The 20,991-nt window shown below is 40.4% G+C and overlaps 2 protein-coding genes across 7 annotated transcripts in view; both read left to right on the forward strand.

Moving 5' to 3' along the window:
• The window catches only part of PPP2R2A (protein phosphatase 2 regulatory subunit Balpha), a 64,004-nt gene extending 62,119 nt beyond the window's left edge, over positions 1–1,885 (forward strand). For all 5 annotated transcript variants that reach the window (XM_083480572.1, XM_083480573.1, XM_083480570.1 and 2 more), the window contains one exon: positions 954–1,885. In XM_083480572.1, the coding sequence (XP_083336698.1) occupies positions 954–1,233 (280 nt within the window). In that variant the 3' untranslated portion in view covers positions 1,234–1,885. The remainder of the gene's footprint in view (positions 1–953) is intronic.
• A 3,131-nt stretch (positions 1,886–5,016) lies between these two features.
• On the forward strand, positions 5,017–19,700 carry BNIP3L (BCL2 interacting protein 3 like). 2 transcript variants are annotated; one of them, XM_083480736.1, is made up of 6 exons: positions 5,017–5,342; positions 10,593–10,773; positions 13,422–13,494; positions 15,142–15,245; positions 16,188–16,337; positions 17,107–19,700. In XM_083480736.1, exons 1-6 carry the CDS (start codon positions 5,105–5,107, stop codon positions 17,153–17,155), a joined length of 795 nt encoding a protein of 264 aa, XP_083336862.1. In that variant the 5' UTR covers positions 5,017–5,104; the 3' UTR covers positions 17,156–19,700. The 2 variants fall into 2 exon arrangements, with proteins under 2 accessions (XP_083336862.1, XP_083336863.1); XM_083480737.1 differs by lacking the exon at positions 5,017–5,342 and adding an exon at positions 7,648–7,838.
• Positions 19,701–20,991: the final 1,291 nt, after the last annotated feature.

Genomic DNA, 20,991 nt, shown 5'->3' on the forward strand with positions numbered 1-20,991 from the left:
GGGAGCCAGCGCTGTCCGGAGACACTTCCGGGTCCCGTGGCCAGCGTGACAAAGCTGCTCTGGCGAGCCAGCACCAGCACAGCACACGGAAACGGCGTTTACCTTCCCGCTATAAAGCGGTACCTATTTATCTACTTGCACTTAGGGGTGCTTTCGAACTGCTAGGTGGGCAGGAGCTGGGACCGAACGACGGGAGCTCACCCCGCCGCAGGGATTCGAACCGCCGACCATGCAATCGGCAAGCCCTAGGCGCTGAGGTTTTACCCACAGCGCCACCTGCGACCCTCAAAAGCAAGCAGTGCAGAGGTGTTACTGGGTACTTAGCAGTTTGAAAGCTGTTTAACAGAGCAGGCATCCCAGTTCCCTTTCATTTTATGTGCAAGGAGATTTAGTGTAAGAACTGTACATGTTGGTGTTCCAGTTTCCGTTTTGTATTGGTAAAACTGGAAATTTCTGTTCAAAAATCCATTCCCTAAAGCACGCATGATTCAGTACCATGAAAATAGTTAATCATTAAACCGTCTGAGCACTGAGAAGGCTTAGTGTTAGAACATCTATCTTGCATGCAGAAGGTCCCGGGTTCAATTTCTGCCATCTCCAGTGTTTCTCTAACTTCCCATCATCCCTAGCAGCCAGGACCAGTGGTCAGGGATGATGGGAGTTGTAATCCAACAAGAGTTGGGGACCAAAGTTAGAGACACACTGGTGCAGACAGTGCTGATCCTAGATAAGTATACTGAAATCGATCAGCATTGATACTTAGCTGGATCAGAATATGGCAGCTTCCTGTGCTCATGTATTAAGTGCCCATGCTGTTGAAATGCAATTGTATTTTTGATAGGATACTTTCCCCGTGAATATTTATTCAGCTCCCTGCATAAAAAGAACTGCAGTAAAAGCTTCTAGCAAGGAAACACACCTGGAAACTCTCTTTTGTCTTCTCCATCTTTCAGTGTCGTCATGACTGGCTCCTACAACAACTTCTTCAGAATGTTTGATAGGAACACAAAGCGGGATATCACTTTAGAAGCATCTCGAGAAAACAATAAGCCCCGCACCGTCTTAAAGCCCCGCAAAGTCTGCGCAAGCGGCAAACGGAAGAAGGACGAGATCAGTGTCGACAGCCTAGACTTCAACAAGAAAATCCTCCACACAGCCTGGCATCCCAAGGAAAATATCATTGCCGTAGCCACTACAAACAACTTGTATATATTTCAAGACAAAGTGAATTAGAGCTAGTGTTCCTAGCAGAGGAGTCCACTTCCTGCATAGTTCAGATAGATGAATCTAGCATTTGTACCCGTAAACAATAGAGGGGAGAAAACAGAGTGCGGGAGAGCAAGAGAGAGAGAGAGAGAAGTCCATTGTGGCACATCTTTCCCAGTATTTAAAAATGTGCCATATTTGACAACACACTCTTCTAGATAGCTATGTGGATGGTTTCTCTCTGTTGAGGAGTTCTCCATGTCTGCTAGCCATTTAGGTGAGGCTAGGGCACTTTTTAATACAACGACTACTTGCACCATCTTGCCTAATGGACTAGCGGTTGGACTATTATCAACATTTGGTTCCTCCAGTTTTTTATGCCTTCCATTGTGATGACGTCTGCCACAGGGAAAAGCCTTCAAGTCATGCTGTGGGATTTAATTGTGTAACCTCATTACTGTATTATTTGTGGCCCTTTTTTATTATTAAACAACAGCTCATTCTTGCTGTGGCTTGTAGCATTCCTCCTATGCCTCCTGGACTCCTTTCCCTTTAAAAAAACCCCGTTCCCCTCCCCTCCGCCCCATGGTGGTGGTGCATAGAGAAAAAACAGTGAAAAGCACATAAAATGGGTCAAAGGGGTCTGTGTTGCAAAGAATAAAATGTTTTTAATAAACAATTGGCTGTAATCACTCTTTGCCATTTCTGGCATAAAAAATAAAATCCTAAAGGGTGGGGGTGGGGATTCTACTGAATAAAAGTGACAAAGAATGGTGAATCTGTTCTTTTTCCCCCTTTTTAATCTACCTCTTTATATATGAATTTCTTTTTTTATTATTAAAAATAACTTGACGCATGATAAAATGTTTTGGCATTGATTTTAACCAGTATTATTTTTCATTAGGAAATGGAGAAAGGGTTGTTCTTTTTATTCCTATATGAAAATGTTAAAATGTCACTTTAGTATTTAAGAGCAGTTTGCATTTTTTTTTTAAAAAAAACAACCTCTTGGATTCTATTGAACAGTCATTCATTCATTCATTCATTCATTTCATATATTGGTAAATGCTTCCCTTTCCCCCTCTTTCCCCTGTTAACAGAGCTCTTTGTCTGAATTGGGGAGGGGGGGTTGAACTTTTGTAGACTACAATTAAGGTTTTATGGGACTAACCTTTTTCTTGTGTTAACCCCTTTGTCCTAATTTTATTGAATGCCTTGTTTAGGATCCAGACTCACATGACAGTGCTTTCTTTTCTTTTTAAAAAAGATGTCATTAAAATTTCTTGTTTTTTAAGCAGTACGTCGTGCAAAATTTAATATAAAGTGATTTAAATAGATTTTAAAAATTATACTGCATTCTTGAGTATCCCTATATTTTATGTATTTCTGTTGCTACTGGTAACTTGAATGGAAATGTAGTTTTACCTTATGAGTGTTCCTTTTTTCATTTGACTTTTCAAAACTCCTGCCATTAAAGACAAACTTGAAAAGTCACGGTGATCAGAAAATGCTTCAAGTCCACAAATAAATGACAGTAGCTGTCTGCATGTCATTCAGAATCTAAGCACTAAAGGTGGATCTAAACACAGGAAAAAATGCTATAAATAAGTCAGAAATTAAATTGTTAACAAAAGGGGGGAAACAGCTATGCAAAAATCACATAGCTTTTTTGCTCTCTGGCGCCATCTGGTGTTGTATGTTTATAATGCATTCAAAGTGTTGTTTTTACTAATGTAGCTGAGTGCAAGGTGCTTATGTGCCACGTTTACTATGCTTATACTGTTTGCGTTTAAGAACACATCTTAAACATTATGCAAGCAGTGTGGTTTCTGTTGGGAATCCAAACCTTCAGGATTTCTTTTCTAAAGTGATGTTAAGGGACCAAGGAGAACTGCCAGACTGCCTTCAGACATGCAAAAGTTTTTTTTTTTTTAATTTGGTTGGGCAATTTTGATCTGAAGTCTCTATTTAGAAGATGGTGGGTGTTTCCACTAGCTGCTTAATGCTTGGGTGTATTGTTAATTTTAATGCTTTTAGTTTTGTTATATATTACTTTGAGTGTCTTGAAAAAGGAAGGCCATTTTACAAATACATGTAAGATTGATGGGAAAACATCTTGGAATGAAAGGTTTTCTTTTACTGTTACTGATTTCAGGATAATTCCAGTACCCAAGTGCTACCCTTGGGAATCTCCATGACTGCTTTTCAAGAATGGGTGCAGGGTGTCCTTATGGAGGGTGGCAGGGGAAGTCGCTAATCACTTCCTAAGGTTTTCCTAAAAAATTTTTGCTGCACTGACACAATCCCCCATTTTCTAGGGATGCAATCTCTTGCATGCTTATTTTAGAACAAGTTCTGTGGGACTTTCAACTGTTAGGATTGAAAGTAGCCTCCTAGAATCTTTCTGCTATTTAATATTCAGACAACTGACCCAAAACATTTTATGAGAAAATGAGACATGGTGCAGTCTTCAGAACATTGGATCCCTTGACAGTTGGGTCTACTCTGATCATGAACCTATCATAATCTATTTGCATGTGGAAAGCTAGTATTTTTGATCAGAATTTGACAATACTTCAGTAAATTGTACCCAGTGGATCAGCAGTGCTGTTATTTGGAAACTGGGGCAGAAACTACAAATGAGGTTGGATGAGTGTGCTTTCTGCAACAATTGTAAATTTGACGCAAATAAAGACCTGATAGTGATTAGGAGCAGAGAATGGACACGAAGTCACTTGACCTGAAAAGGGTCTCTGATCATGCGAGTGGTGCTGATAGTCTCAGGGACCATCTAGTAGTAACCTGTGACATAACCATACAATCAGTATGCTTTTATCACAAAAGGTGGTTTGAATACTTTTCCCGTAGGAAAAAAAATACTTGAGTGACTATAGCTGGATGCCAGTGGCACATTTATAAAGCGATCCGCTGCAAACACCTCAAGATTATTATTGGTCTTGTCACAGAGGGATCCTGTGTGAAGGAAATAATCTGCTAACCAGTGACATCCAATTTTGCCCTATGTTGACATTCACATAATCTACGCACAACTTTAAAACTGTGTGTTTAAGTTTGCGCATATAGAAAGCACATTCTGGTATCTGTGACTCAAAACACTCCTGAGCCGTATTTTGTGATAATAAATAGTCACACGGAACAAAGATTTGGAACCCGGTCCTATCCATGTCCAGGGGGTGGGAAAAGTAAATACTACATCTGAGCCGGCAGATTTCTTTGTCTCCCCAAATGATGTTATTTCACAGAAAATCTTGAGCGAGGAGGAAGATTAGACTCTTTTGTTTGTTGGTTTTTGCCATCTATTTTCCCCACGGCTATATACTAAATTCCTGGATCTAGTTTTCCTATGGACAGCTAGCTTTCCCCCCACGTCATGTGCCGAGGCGAGGAAAAGAGGGCGAAGGCAGCGCGGACGGGGATCCCGCGCCCACACCGCTCATGCTGCTGGACTACAACTCCCGCCATCCCTCACTCTACGCTGCGATGGCTGATGGGAGATGGAGTCCAGCAACAACAGCTGGAAGCCCGCAGCTCCCCTTTCCCTGGGGGGCTACAAGAGCCCCCAAGTCCTGTTAAGACAAATAAGTGCCAGGAGTCATTCAGTGTTTCTCAAACTTCGGTCGCCAGCAGCTACTGGACTCCCTTGATGTCAAGCGGGCAGGACCAGCGGGCAGGAATGATGGGAGTTGTAGTCCAACAACAGCCCAAGTTTGAGAAACACAAAATGGGCCTGAAGGAGGCGGCACCAGTCGAAGCTCCGGCGCGTGCGCAGTGTAAGAGGGGGCGGGGCAAGAGGGATGTGAGCGCGTGCGAGAGCGCACGCGCGGCGCCGCCGGAGCGACCGCACCCCCCGCGCGGACGTGAGGCGCGTCAGGGAGGAATGGGGCCGCGTGGGCGTGGCGGGCGTGGCGCGTGCGCAGTGAAGCCGGGGCGGCTGGGCTTGCTGCTGCTGCTGCTCCGCCTGCCCAGCATACAAACAGAGCCCCACAAGCAGAGGCCTCGCCGTGCCGCGTCTGTCGCCGCCGCCGCCATGTCCTCCCCTCAGGACTCGCTTCACCAGCACAACAACAACAACAACCCTCCGCCTGACGGGACGCCCGCCGAAGCAGGCCTCAACAGTGAGTGGGGGCGGGAAGGGGGGGGGGCTCTCGTCAGGCTCCTCGGCCTGGAAGCGACTTCGCATCCCCTCAGGTGGCGGAGGGACCACCTCAGCAGCCCCCCCCCCACCATGCCCTCCTGGATTGGTCGGCAGCTGGGCCGCGCGAGAGGTGGTTGGCCAATGGGGGGGGACTGGCGGGGCTCAGAGGGGGCGGGGCTTGCAATGGAACGCTGGTGGGGAGAGGGCGGGGCGGAGGAGGGGGCAGGAATTTGGGGGGGGGGAGGATTGGAGCCTAGGAAGAGCACCTGGGGGGGACGGGGGGGGCAAAGCTTATTTGCCTATTTAATTAAAGTTCGCATCCCTCAAGGCGGCCCAAAAGCCTCGCCAGTTCCAAAACACCAGCATGTGCTTTTGTTTACGTGGACCTACACATTTTCTGCCTCGGAGCTTCCTAGCCTGATTAACTCCTGCTGAAAAAATAACCACCACAAAATATGTAAAACAACGGTCTTAAAATATATACATATGTATTCTTCGTTTTCTACTTATTAGCTGCTGCTTCGTTTTTGTTTCTTTAATAATTAAGTTTTCTTACGTTAAGAGACGCTATTTCACAGCAGTTTTGCTGCCAGTGCTAAGATAAACGTTATTTCTTTTTTGATAAAGTGTGAAAGGGATTGTGGGGGCCTTTCTTGGTGTCTGCGCCCCACTTCCCTGCCCCCCCAGCTATGAATGAGTATTGGTACTTCGCTCCAGACTCCAGTAAAGTGATGGATGCCTGGTTGTCTGTCTGAGGTACAGTACTTGGATCCCTAGCCTCCTTGGAAATGAAAGGAACTGGGTGTGTGCAACAGCAGTGGGACAGTGATCAGGAATAAAGAGGCCGGCTTTTTGAAAGAAGGAAGTTTAGGTGGTCACAGGTAGGAGAAAAATAATGGGCTGGAGATGACTATGGATGGAGCTGATGAGTTCAATTTTGGAAATTAAAGGGGGAAGTGGAAAGGATTGGAGTGTGGGAAGAATGGAATAGATCTTTGTGAGAGAAGGACTTACTGAATGGTCTGTTCTTGTTTATTTACTGTTCTAGACAGAAAGAATTGGGAGGTTGATGTTGCATTCCTAAACATACCTTGGAAGTATGGCTCATTGAAGGCAAATTGCCTAAACTTGGTTTCAGTAAGGTTTATAAGTAAGTTTCAATCGCTGCAGGCAGATAGGAGTGTGGCAGACGAGTCAGATGGTATGCTGTGAGAGATCTGTGAATTGGCATGTTTTGACAGGGTGAGCTAATTTAGTTGCTGGCTATCTCAAATAATTGGGATGCTGGGGAACTAGCTAGAGTGTGAGAATGAGTTTATTCAGTGGCTGAGTCAATATTACTGACGTGTGCTGTTTTTCTCTTATATCCGGGGCCTGTCAGCTGGTCCGGTGTAACCTTTTGTTTGTGGATCAGGATGGAGGAACATCCAAATAGCTTTGGCTTGGATTTCATAATACAGTAGTGAAATTATTCTTGATCGTCTCACATGCGTGGCGATTTCATATATATGAACTAATGATTTAAAAGATGGCTAGCCTGAAAGCAGCATTCTTCTTCCCTGCCGTCTCCCAGTCCCCAGTATACCTGACAAGTTAATCTGAAAGGCAGTTAATCTGCTCTTCTTAAAACATATGCCTATTGAATGAGTCCACTATCATGCATACAATTATTCCTTAATAAGGTTTCTGAGGATTGTAGTTGAAATTCTTTGAGACCATGCATTATCAAAGTTCATTTTAACTTGGACATGTACATGTTGTATTTTGAACTTCACACAAATAAAAGGTATTCTCCCATTTGCTTAGTATTGTAAACTATTTTTAAAATTCTATTAAAAATCATTAAGGCAAAATTGCATGTATTCATGTGAAACATTTTTAATCTGCCCTTTATCAACTAGTGATGCCAGTGAGGAAAATATGAAAACCACAGTGAACAATTTCATCAGAATCAAGCCACAGGGCAGATAAAGAGACCATCTGGATCACTGTTCTTCTTACGACTTGTGCCTGGGTCTAGAAGGAAGGCCACACTGACAGTTAAAAACATAAACTCAGAATTGGTCTCCCCACCCAGAAAAACAGTTTGCCACTCTTTGTTTCATACATAGCCATGATTCAGCTTTCTCGTTTAAACAACCTGTATTTTCTAAGATGTTTCCAAGACATGAAATTCATCTCATGCTACAATCTTACTTCTTCAACTGTTATCCGAACTCCTGGAATTCAGCCTGAAACTCTTACAGTGCTTTACAAAAGTTCTGTCTGGTTATTTTTCAGGAAAGTCTTCTGATGTGGAACACCCATCCTGCTGCCCCTTATATTGTGTTCTAGAGTGTATTTATGGTATAAGCAAGAGAGATTAGTCTAATTTGAACTTTGAAAATCACAAGAAGACATAGGAGACAAGGTTGTGTCTCAATATATTTTGCTTCAAGCATCTTCAACACTTGGAATTATGCCTCAAAACTTAGGGGTAACTATTGCAAATATAGTGTATTTGTAGTGGAATTCAAGAAGCTTGGGCTCTGTTCAGACTTAATGACCTCAATCAAAAAAGCGCAGTTTTTTAAAGAGGATAACTGATGTGTGCCTATCTGCCTTGCACCTCATGCTCAAATTCTGGTTTGTAGTCTGAGATTAAACTACAAATTCTCAGTTTGGATGTAATGGGAAACTTTGATTTAACAAATCCTAAAGCTCTTCACTTGTGTGAGGGATGAGGGAGTGCATGGACATGGAACAATGCTTGTTATAATAAACCATGATTTATTAGACTGAGATTTTTGGTCTGAACTGCACCTTAATTTTTAGCTTAATCAAACACCTGTTGTAGTAACACACTTTTGGCCAACTCTCTGACAGTCCTCATTACTGTCTGTAACATAGTCAGTGGACAAAAGTGTTTTACAATCTGTAATCCCTTCATCCTCACTGTGATAGATCACTGTTGTTCCCATTTTATAGTAAGGTAAGGAAATAATGCTGTGAGTGTTGTTTTGTTCACTGACGGTGATGCTGAAATTCTACAGGTTTCAGAAAGCAGCTAGAAAAAGTTATACAGTTTGTGTCTTTTTAAAAATTAGCTCCACAGTTCATGTGTTTGATACATGGTGGCTGTTCCTTTATGATAAAGATGCACATCTGCACTACTTTTGTGTCCCCATCATTTGAAAACACATTAAGGGGGAAATGAACAATGGAAATTGCACAGGAATTGAACCCGGATCTCCCAGATTCAAGTTTGACTCATGTTAGGCCACAGTGACTACTGGTTAAGACGGTATCGTTAAGTTTTGCTTCAAAATACCATTTATGTTATGATCCTTGGTTTTCTGATGATCAGAGCTGAGAAAGTCCTAGGAGATTTTATAAATATTTTTGATTATTTTTTCTGTAAGTATGTACAATGGTACCTCGGGTTAAGAACTTAATTCGTTCTGGAGATCTGTTCTTAACCTAAAACTGTTCTTAACCTGAAGCACCACTTTAGCTAATGGGGCCTCCTGCTGCCGCCGCACCGCTGGAGCACAGTTTCTGTTCTCATCCTGAAGCAAAGTTCTTAACCTGAGGTAATATTTCTGGGTTAGCGGAGTCTGTAACCTGAAGCGTATGTAACCCGAGGTACCACTGTAATACAAGCCTTGCTGGATTGAACCAAATGTCCATCTGTTCCAGCATTCTGATTCCCAGTGTAGTTAGACAGATTCTTCTGGGAAAGTTACAAGCAAGGCATATACAGTGGTGCCTCGCAAGACGAAATTAATTCGTTCCGCGAGTTTTGTCATCTTGCGGTTTTTTTCGTCTTGCGAAGCACGGTGTCGGGAAAGTTTTGGAAAAGCTTCAAAAATCACCAAAGTCTTTAAAAACCTCAAAAAAGGCTACCACACCGCGTTCTATGAGTTGCTCCTTGAAGTCAAGTCGCAACTGTATTAACGGTGTTAAGAAAAAGGAAACAAACTTGCAAGACGTTTCCGTCTTGCGAAGCAAGCCCATAGGGAAAATCGTCTTGCGAAGCAGCTCAAAAAACAAAAAACCTTTTCGTCTTGCAAGTTTTTTGTCTTGCGAGGCATTCGTCTTGCGAGGTACCACTGTATGCAAAAATATTTACTGGCTCTAGCACCTGATATTTAGAAGTATCCTATATGCTGGGTAGCTCCATGTTACGATCATGTCTTGCCCACCTGCTTCCAGAGCAGGGTTTCCTTGGGGTGGCACTGGCAGCAGCAGGTGCCTCCGGAGGGCTTGGGGAGCAGCAGCGGTTGCACAATGTGAGCGCTGACAGTTGGCAGCTTTTTGGTGCCTTTTGCTGCAGTGCAAGGGGGAGTGTGGCTCTTGCATGCACTCGCAGCAGTGAGCATACTCAGTCTGTTGCTGGGAGGGGAGGCAATTGTCCTCCTGTGCCCAGTGATGTCAGTGCCAGCAGCGGGCAGCCTTGAGTCTCAGGCCAAGAATGGCAGCCAGACGTTTGGAGCTGTTTGCAAAAAGAGAATCTTCAGGCACAAAATGCACCTGGTGGCCAGCTAATTTCAAGACCAGACTTCAGTGTCAAATGCACTTGCTTAGTGTTAGCTACACAGTTGATACCTGAACACTGCAGTGGTTATCTGTTCAAAAAGTACAGGTTGAACATTTTGTCCTTGCTCTACACTTGAGGCAGCAAAATATATTCTTTCTTGAAAGAGTCAGGATGTGTGTGCTTGTTTTAAAGTCCTGTCAATCCAGACTGCGTCAAATTTTCCCAGATGTAGAAGTCCTTTTGAACAAGATTCATCTGATCATAGGGAAGGAACAGGATACTGATAAAATTGTGCAGAAGGACTTCAAAAGCAAATGATGCATACATCTGTTCCATCAGCTCCAAGCGTAGACATAGAAGATACAGTGGCAATTTCTGTCAGCAGGAGTTCCTTGCATTTCCAGTGCACACTGCTCATAGACACACTCATTGAAGACACAGCATCAACATCTCCAACGTGACTGATCACACAAGTAAACAAATATTAGCAGTTATTTACATGTGGCTGGTTCATAATGTGTGAATTTACTTTTAAGAAATAGTTCATAATGTTGCTCTGCTGATAAATGGAGAAATATTATTTGGTGTCTGTGGATGTCTTCTTTCTGGTTATCTAAATTTGGCATGACTGCATATTTCTGCAAGTGAGTGATAAACCTTATGCTGTGTTTTAGTTTCATGGTTTCTGATGAAACATCTGCTGTTCAACAGGCTCCTGGGTAGAGTTACAGATGAATGGCAATGGCAACGATAATGGAAATGCGAAAAATGGTGGTCTGGAACACGTTCCTTCTTCATCTTCCATCCACAATGGAGACATGGAAAAGATACTTCTAGATGCTCAGCATGAGTCTGGACAGAGCAGTTCAAGAGGTAGTTCTCACTGTGACAGGTAGGAATTCAAGCTCTATCAACTTCACTGGAATAGATACATTTTTCTTGAACCAAGTGCTGCCAGTTCAGTTCCTAGCCTGAATATAAACTGAATGTTTTTTATTCTTCTTTACCTCCTATACACATTTATTTTTGAACAAATAGTCTTTCACTACTATGAATCTATGGGCTGCAATTCAAATACTGTTAAATAATCCTATTGACTTCTGGAGGCTTCAGTCTTCAATTACTTAGATTTATTTCTGAATGACTGGAAAAGTTGTGTGTACCTGGGTGCTGTCCTTGTACATCCACATTTGAATATCAACTTAAAGTTTTTGAGGGTTTTTTATAAAAAAGTAGAATATTTTTCAATCTTCTTAACTAGAAACTGGCTGTAAGCCATGTTGGTCATCTTGAGGCAGGTTCTTTGTGTTCAGCCACCTCTATGCCCCAAGTCACCCTCATCCCCTTGTGCAAATCTACAGGTACGAGTAAATAGGCTAACCCAAGTTAAAGATGACTGTCTTTGTACAGTGGTGCCCCGCAAGATGAAATTAATTCGTTCTGCAATTTTTGTCGTCTAGCGAATTTTTCGTCTTGCGAAGCACGAAATCCCATAGGAATGCATTGAAAATCAATTAATGCGTTCCTATGGTCAAAAAAAGTCCAAACAAAGCCAAATTTGGTACAACAACAGTTTATTAACTGCTCTTTAAAGTCACACATACTGTAAAGAGCAGTTCAAAAATTGAAGGGAAAATAAATTAACTTTATAAACAAAACATGTCTTTGTTTTTAGACAAAGAAAACAAAGTCGCGAGACGTTTTCGTCTTGCGAAGCAAGCCCATAGGGGAAATTCGTCTTGCGAGGCAAATCGAAAACGGAAAAACCTTTCGTCTAGCGAGTTTTTTGTCTTGCGAGGCATTCGTCTTGCGAGGTACCACTGTAGTTTCAAGGAGTGTTTAAAGCCTACTAAGTAACAGGTAATAGGGAATGGCAACCCCGCCCCCAAAATTATTTGTCAATCTGACCTAGAGGAACATTTTCTTGTTTCCAAATATGGTGCAAAACACAACTCACCCATCAAATCTCTCAAATAGTCTTGGCAATCTAGCAGAAGTCTATGCCATGCAGTATCTCTTCATGGCATCTTTGTAATTATTATTGTAAATAAAAATGTCCTGTTGTAATTGCTTTCTCTGTCCTTTTTCCTGTTAACTCTTGGACATGGGTTTACTTTTTCTGATAATGTTAAAACACCCTTCTATTTTATAGTACAGTGGTTCCTCGGGTTAAGTACTTAATTCATTCTGGAGATCTGTTCTTAACCTGAAACTGTTCTTAACCTGAAGCACCACTTTAGCTAATGGGGCCTCCCTCTGCCGCCGGGCCACTGGAGCATGATTTCTGTTCTCATCCTGAAGCAAAGTTCTTACCCCGAGGTACTATTTCTGGGTTAGCGGAGTCTGTAACCTGAAGTGTATGTAACCCGAGTTACCACTGTAATAAATTTTTAGAAAAAAATAGAAGTGTGTTCTGAAGAAGTCATAGGTCCTACTATTATCATCCTTAGGTCTTACTATTGGTCCTAAATGGTCCTACGATTGTATTTAATATACTACTAGTTGATTACATTAATCAATTTAAAGATGACCAAAGAAATTCTTCTAATTGAGTCTGTGTCAGTGTGATATGCTTCCTTGGAGGTTTTTAAGCAGAGGTTGGATGGCCATCTGCCAAGGACGCTTTAGCTGGGATTCCTGCATTGCAGGGGGTTGGACTAGATGACCTTTGGGTCCCTTCCAACTCTGTGATTCTGTGATACAACAGAGTAGTTGTTCTTTTGCTAGGGAGACGAGCTGATCTCTTGCTAGGGAGACGAGCTGACTGGCTTCTGAATTTCAGAAATGGGCATGGCCCTACTTTCTCACTGGAAGCAGGTGATTAGGGGGACAGGCACCAACTACTCTAATAAAAGGAAGAGAGGATATGAACAGAGCTAGGTGGTTTCTGGGCAGCAATGTAAACTGTTTTGCTTTTGCTTTGCTGTTACCAGCCTTCAACATATGCATAGAGTTTTGAGTTTTTGCCACTGAGGAAGCACAAGAAATCAAGTTCTTTGAATTTTTAATTTCTGAGTTAGAATCCAGCATACATGCAAGTGATTATTTACAGTCATTTGTCTTAATTTCAAATGTACTAACATTTTCTTAATGAGATTTGCAGTACAGAAATAAATCTAATGGTGTTCAGCATTAATTATATAGTATTGCACCCTTCAATTGCAGTAGTCTGATACATGCATTGGAAGCCAGCAGACACACTGGCAACCATGTTCTTTCTGCATTTTAGTTAATATGTGTCTGTCTTAAGTGAGTTTTTTGTTTATCCAAGTACCTCAGGGTTGTAAAATCTTGTAGGCCCAAGCTAGTAAGATCTTGTGCTACTTTATCCAAGACCTACATGGTTGTTTTACGCTGTTCCAGAAATGGGGCTGCTCTCAGCAGCTTTTTCTGCCCTGTCCTCAATCTACATGTTCCCTGGATCTCCTGATGTTACCTGGCCCTACACAGTACTACGCAGGTTACATTCAGTACTTCTAAGTGCAGATAATTATTATAATTACGTTCCATAACAGTAGTAATTGTACCCTTTTATTCTAGCCCTTCTCCTCAAGAAGATGGACAGATAATGTTTGATGTGGAGATGCACACTAGTAAAGACAATAGTTCTCAGGTACGTTTTCTATCCATATGATACTGTTTGAGGTGAAGATGTTAAGTCTACCTGAAAGAGCAATTTAAGTTAAAACATGTAACCATATTTTCTACTGAGAACTGAAGTAAGAGCAGCATGCGTTTAAGTGGATTAGTAAGCAGAATTTTAAATTGTTTTCTAGCAATGAATCTTCATTTGCTTTAACCTTTAAAAATGGCATAATATGCATTTCTCGGTTTTGAGTTGTTGAAAACACACTTCTGTTATGCATTCAGTGTGTAGTTTATAAATAAATCCTTAGGCTTAATGTTTTTTGTCCTGTCAGTGGCCTTGACCTTGTCAGTGGTTCAGCACCTGAGATACTGCATCATATAATTTAAAGCATTGAGTAAAACAGTGGCATGGAACCTTTGGCCCATAGACTTAATTAGGCCTGGAAAGAGTTCTAATTTGGCCCATGAGGCTGTTTTCTCCAATCCACATTCACTAGCATCGTTTATGATGTCAGGTGTGGGCTCCGACAAAGGAAAGTACTTCACTTAACATCTGGCAATTGGCAGGTTGATACTCCCTCTCTTGGTCAAAAGAGCCTGCAAGGGGATGGGGGCAGAATGTGACCTCCAGTTGAATCCCATTCCCCACACCTGCTGTAAATAAAAATGTTTATTTTGAAACCTTGATTGCCATTAGGATTTTAGAAAACGAATTTTGATCTCACCTGAAAGTTTCAAGTGTTGGAGAGTTTGTTGTGGCAAGTTGCCAGAAGGCTTTTATGTATGTAATTATACACTCAGGGAGACCTAGTCATTAAATTTCATTGAAGTGATAGCTAGGATTTCAGGGTATTTATCAATAGTAAGGTTGCCTGTAATTTCAGACAGTGCTCAGTCTTCAAGCCTATTATAAATATTACAATATATCATAGTTATTCTTCCTTAAATCCCTCCTTTTATAAACATCTTTAGATAAATGCTGGCCTTGAGCATTGTGAGAAAGCTTTGTTTTTAATATTGTTGTTATTTTACTTATACACCTTTCACCAAAAGTTTCCAGGGTGGGTAACAACAATATAAAAATCAGTTTAAACAGTTTATAATTGGAAGAATTGGTGAGTCCATATATATATATATATATATATATATATATATATATATATATATATGCTATCAAAGGCAGTAGTGTGTGTGTGTGTGTGTGTGTACACACACACACACACACACAGAGAGAGAGAGAGAGAGAGAGAGAGAGAGAGAGAGCATATGATGGAAGCTAAACAATGAAGGTGCCATGCCAGATACAGGCCTGTGAGAAAGGAGTTCCCCAACTTAAGTGCTGCTAGAGAGGATACCCTCTAAATAAGTGACAAGAACTGATGCAAATTAAATCAGTTTTAGTTGTTCTCACTTAAGTACATGGGTTGGATAAGAGGGTCGGAACTACTAATCTTTTGCACATCTCCCGATCAGTGCTGGGCAGTAACTACCACAAGGAGTAGTTGAGTTAGTAAGTTGCAAATAACACAAAATGCCTATCGACATAAACATAAGCAAATACATTTTCTATTTAAGATAAAACCAAAGAGAAAATAAATCCTTGAAACATCATGGAATTACACTTAATTTTACCTTACTTAAATTTGTGAAGTTGCTCCCTGTTTATTTTCAGTCTGAAGAGGAAACATTAGAAGGGGAGAAGGAGGTGGACATTTTGAAGAAAAGTGTTGATTGGGTATCGGACTGGTCGAGTAGACCTGAAAATATTCCTCCCAAGTGAGTTGAAATCTTTACTAATCAATGGTCCTTTGCTTGGAAGGAAATATTGTTGTATCAGAATATAAAGCTTTGTGGTGGTGCTGTTTTTAAGGGATTGCTGTAAGAAGCGCTCTCAAGGCTTTTAGCAAAAATAGTTAAATTCTGTACCTTGTATTTTTTTCTGGAAAATATGGAAAACAATCCTGCTTGCTCCCCACCCCCCTGGTGTACTTGTGCTGCAGCACTCTCCATAGGATGCAGACGTAACATATGAAAAGGATCTAGGGGCCTTAGTAGACCACACCTAGAGTTCTGTTTCCAGTTCTGGGCAACACAGTTTAAGAAGGATATTGACAAGCTGGAATATGTACAGAGGAGGGTGACCAAGAGGCTCAAGGGTCTGGAAACCAAGCCTTATGAGGAATGGTCGAGGGAGTGGTGCCCTTTCTGTGGAACACCCTCCCATCAGATGTCAAGGAGAGAGAGAACCACACAACTTTTAGAAGACAGATGAAGGCAGCCCTGCATTGGGTAGTTTAGTTTTTAATGTGTGACTTTTATTATGTTTTTATATGTACTGGAAGCCATCCAGAGTGGTTGGGGAAACCCAGCCAGATGGGTGGGGTAATAATAATAATAATCTTATCTGTAATGGTAAAATAATGCTGATTTGTGTCTCATGAATGGTAGGCTGCATGGGGATTTTAAATGCGGTATCCCTACTGCATATATTAAAAGTAGGAGAATAGATAACAGTATCTCTCTATCTGAAAAAGGAATGTTATTTCGGGCCTCCCCATCTCTTCAGCTACTGCTCCCATGTCTTCTGAATCAGAGTGAGATGTCTTTCCCAGAAGCTTCCCAACTCTTAGATTTTGAGATTGTTGTCTGTTGTGCTTTTTAAAATGTGGCCAGTTCAGTGCATTCTATGAGATGCCATCCATTTCTTCTTTTTTGAAGGGAATTTCACTTCAGACATCCTAAACGAGCTGTTTCGTTAAGCATGAGGAAGAGTGGAGCCATGAAGAAAGGGGGCATTTTCTCAGCTGAGTTTCTTAAGGTTTTCATTCCATCTCTGTTCATATCTCATGTTTTGGCTTTGGGACTAGGGTAAGTACTAGCACGTATATTTAGCTTTTATCCGCATTGGATTAGAAAGTATATTTATATGGGGGAATTTACTCATCAATTGCTTTGGGATGTTTTAAGGGAAGTGATGTATATAATTTACTACAACTATTTAAATTTATATCTTACCCTTCCTCCCAAAGGAGCCCAGGGTGACAAACACACAAACAATAAAACAAAACGCCTCAGAACAATTCCAATGCAGATGCAAACTGAGTGAATAAACTCTTGGAGATTTGTACACTTTAATTACTTTCAGCAGTTTTGAGGGTAACCCATTGTATTTGGAGAAAGAATAAAAATAATTTTACATACCAAGGAGAACCCTGTGAAGCAATACAAGGTGTTCATTTGATCAGCCAGATCAGAAGAGAAGAATGTTATAGAAGTAAACTCAGTGACTGGAAAGCAGGGGGAACCTTGCAGATACTTCACATAACATTCTGTTGTGTGTGTAGCTGCTATCTTTTTGTAAACTGCTTTGAGGTTTTTTTACATTCAAGTGGTGCACAAATTTTATGAAATAAATAAATAACTTTAATCCTGGGAAAAATCAACTATAGATGATAACAATATGCTTTCTTTACAAGATGTGTTCATTCCAGTCTGATGAGTTGTGTGAATTAGTATTAAACTACATTAATGTATTTGTATGATTGGTGGGTGTTAGTCTTACTACTTTAGCTGAACAAAACCTTAAGCATAATGAGAATTTCTAAGGCAACATACTTTGCTTTGTGCTTCCTTTCAGCATCTACATTGGAAAACGACTGACCACACCTTCAGCTAGCACTTATTGAAAGAAGTGGTGCACAAACCCTGGAAATCCTTGTAATCTGTGAAGGTGTTATTGTCACATTTGTACATCTTGAACTTGAGACAACTTTAAGCATGATCCCTTCCCAGCCTCCACCTTGTTTTTACATATCCAGGTTCCAGTAACTCTTGAAATTCAGTATTGTATTGGAACTCTGTGGAGGTGTCTCAATAGTCTCTTCCCTTTCCCTAGCCTTCCTCCACATCCTGCAAGACACATCAGAGTTGCCTAACAGAGTTTACAATTGCCTATACGTTGCAAGGGCTTCTTTCAGTGCAAAATGCCACCAGCAAATTATAATTTTATCAGTGATGGTGTTGCCTCCTCTACTACAGCAAGAAATAATCTGCACAGTGCATGCATGATTAAATTGTTGGGTATAAGAACCTCCAGTCTGTAAAAGACTCATAATTAACTGAAGTTGGTTGTAAAAGCAAACAAAATCATTGGCAGTTTTGTTCTAAAGTGTATCTTATTTTACAATTCTCTTGCCTAATGTTTTTAGCTTTTGGGAGGCAAAAGCTCACAAAAATCAAAGCAGGATAAAAATTGATTAATCAGCAAGTTTTAATACTGAGTAATACTTGTCTTTTCTATGAATAGTGAATTAATTTCTGGTAGGAAAAAACTTGTCCAGCATCTAGAAATCGTTTTTAGAAAGAACTGCATTATTTGCATGTGAAGAAGCTTTTAGTATTCCTTAGCATTTTACTTAACAAAAGGTTTCCTTTTAAAAGTAGTTTAACTTGAAGTATTTTTGAAGTATTTAGACTCCATGTAAAAGGAGATTTTACTTGTTTTGGAACCACTTGCAAATTTACAAATAGATGATTGTTTCAGTAGCTACTTGAGGCATACTTTCTGGAAATAGTCTTGCAGTTGTGTAAAACACAATTTATGAAGCTCTGAGCTGTCTTCTGTGGTTGAGTTTCATTACTCCCATTTTCCATGGTTTATTGTTGAATGTCCCTTGGCAATACCTGAAATCCTAAGGTCCTTAGTGATATCTTGTATAGCTAGATGGGAATCTTGCTCGTGGGAACACTCAGCCTTTTCCTCCTTCAGATACACTTTTTTTTCCAAAATGTGAAGCTTAGTTCCAAATGGTTTCAACACATGTGGGCAGACGAATGCCCCTAAGTAGATTTGTATTGGATTTTGGAACATGTAGCATGATTCTGAAGGATAGAATGCTTTGTTTTATATCTATATAATATGATATGAATGATGAACTTTAATACTGCATATTTAGGGAACCATTACTAATTTTAAAACTAGTGAAATTCCATTGAAATAGAATGTATTAGATTGACAGCAAAAACGCCCAAAATATAAGTTGGTGAACCTTTGGAAACAGGTTTTTCTCTTTGCATCAGATCTCCAAGCAGGCAGTGTAAGCATGGTGGCCAATGCCAGTGAAAATAGGTGAACGTCATGAAGCAGAGTGAATAAGCATGAAATCCATTTCTAAGGTATATTTGTTTCAGTCTGTCTTTCTGTAACACAACATGCTTATTTTATTTTTATTTTTTACTATTCTGTGGTAACATCTGGGTTTCCCTTTGCCCCCTTAGGCTTTGAATGATAGCACTTGTATTACTTGCAACCGTGTATTTATTTCCTGTGTGGATATGGGGATATTTTTGAAGTGATGAAAACATAGTAAGGAGTTTAAAACAATAACATCAAACTGACAAACCTAGCTAGGGTTAAAAGTCTGACAGTACTTTCAACATTGATTATTGTACCCTGTTTTGTAACACAATTGCAACATGGCATAATGTATATTAAATTGGGACCATGTTTGTTTTAAAACAAAATAAAGCTTTGCTCCTTTCCAGATTACATGATAATTAATTTGCAGAATGCTGTGTGATAAATTAGCATATCTATATTTTGGGACTTCTGTACTATTACTCAAGCAGCTATGAGATTGAAATTGCTGGTGGAGAAATACCATTGGCGTTTTAATACCTGATCACTGTTGGGCTGTTGTCATGTAATGATACAAAGCAGTATTTATTGATATGCAACTACAAGCCTGAAAGACCATGACTTTTTGTTGTTCTATGGAATGGACCAGATTATTATTAGTTTGAAAAGGGGTAGTAACTATAAAGCTTTGTTAATTTAAATATTGTTAAATAGCTTTATGCCTGTTTACAGTTGGGGGGAACTGCAGGCCTTGTTATTCAAATGATCAGTGAGAAAACCAGGCTTGAAATATTTGTACATAGGATCAAGCAGAAATGCATAAACTCGCACATTAAAGAAAATGCAGTGGGCTGAACTGCAGCACTAATAAAACAATACACCAATTTACTGTTCCTTTTTTAAAGTGAAAACTTAAACTTTGGAAATAACTTTTTAAAAAAAGACACATCACTGAAATAATTGGAGTTAACTGAGCCAAAGTAATGCATTCTTCATATTTAGTTAGCACTTTGTAACATTATTATACAGTTTACAGTACATGTATAAGTTGTAGCTATAAGCATTTTGTGCCATTAAAGCTGTCACAAAACTGAGTTTCTGCTGATTCCTTTTTACCAATTATTTCCACCCCCCATAAGAATTTTTGGATAACTGATCATTGTGCATGTTGGACGCATTCTTGGGACCATGTTATACTATATATTTTTAGGTGTGCATCCACTTTAGGTACATCTAAACATGTAAAGGATTAATGTGACAAGAACATGACGGTAAACATGTATTATGTAACTATGCTAGGTGATGAGCTGGAATTGGCTCCATCACTTAGAGCATGCATGTTTGGTTTGCTTGTCCGTATTGTGTAAAACTGCCCCAGTGCGTATTCTGACTTTTACCATGAACTGCTTGTTTCAGAACAAATACTCTCTTATTGCTTCATTTTATATTCACCTGACAAAGAGCTCCCAGAACTTCTCAAAACCAACTTTCACATGTGGTTGAAGTGACTTTGCATCCTCATTCAAAGTTTTTCTCAGTGCTTAGAGCTTGCATGCCTATCAATTTCAATCCAAAGTGTTCACAAAATCCTTTAATTATGCTGATAAAAGCAAAGTGAAATGGTTTGCACACACACACAAAAATACTGGTAATGTTTAAATCTCCTTTATTTTCCCCTGTGATTATTTCCTCATATATTGACTTGAAAGTGACATTTTTCAGATTTCTGATTATTTTCATCATTGCAATGATTTGCTAAAATTTCATCTAGGAGAAGTATGGAAACTGGACTGATCACTCTGAGACTGAATTAGTGGTGTTGCTAAGGTATGGCAGAATAAAGGTAAAGGTACACCTGACCATTAGGTCCAGTCGTGGACGACACTCGGGTTGTATCCACCTAATTCGTTGCACATGTAGAATGACTTTTACAACAGTGAAGGAACTTGCTCCACCCCCACCCCACCCCTGGTGCTTTTACCACCAAATCTGCTCCAGAATGGAACCACCTGGAGCAGATTTAGGGAGTCCTATGGCTCCCTCGGCCAGTTAAGCGAGATGAGCGCCGCAACCCCAGAGTCATCTGTGACTGGACTTAATTGTCAGGGGTCCTTTACCTTTACCTTTTTACAGTTATCAATGGTTAAAATCACTGTTTGTTCAGGAGAGGAATAATTTATTCTGGTCTGGCTTTACATGATACATGGAGACCTCACCAAGAAATATGCTTGGTATGGAGGAAAGATTGCTCAGTTCAACATGAACATACGAAACTGAGCACTGGAGTTTTTGGTATTATCTTTGTATAAGCAGTGCTTGAGCAGAAACACTTCCCATCACCTGCAATCCTTAACATTAGATACCTAAAACCATGTTACTTCACAT

Source organism: Podarcis liolepis (genome assembly GCF_965112155.1).
Source record: "Podarcis liolepis genome assembly, chromosome: 16".
Classification (NCBI taxonomy): domain Eukaryota; kingdom Metazoa; phylum Chordata; class Lepidosauria; order Squamata; family Lacertidae; genus Podarcis; species Podarcis liolepis.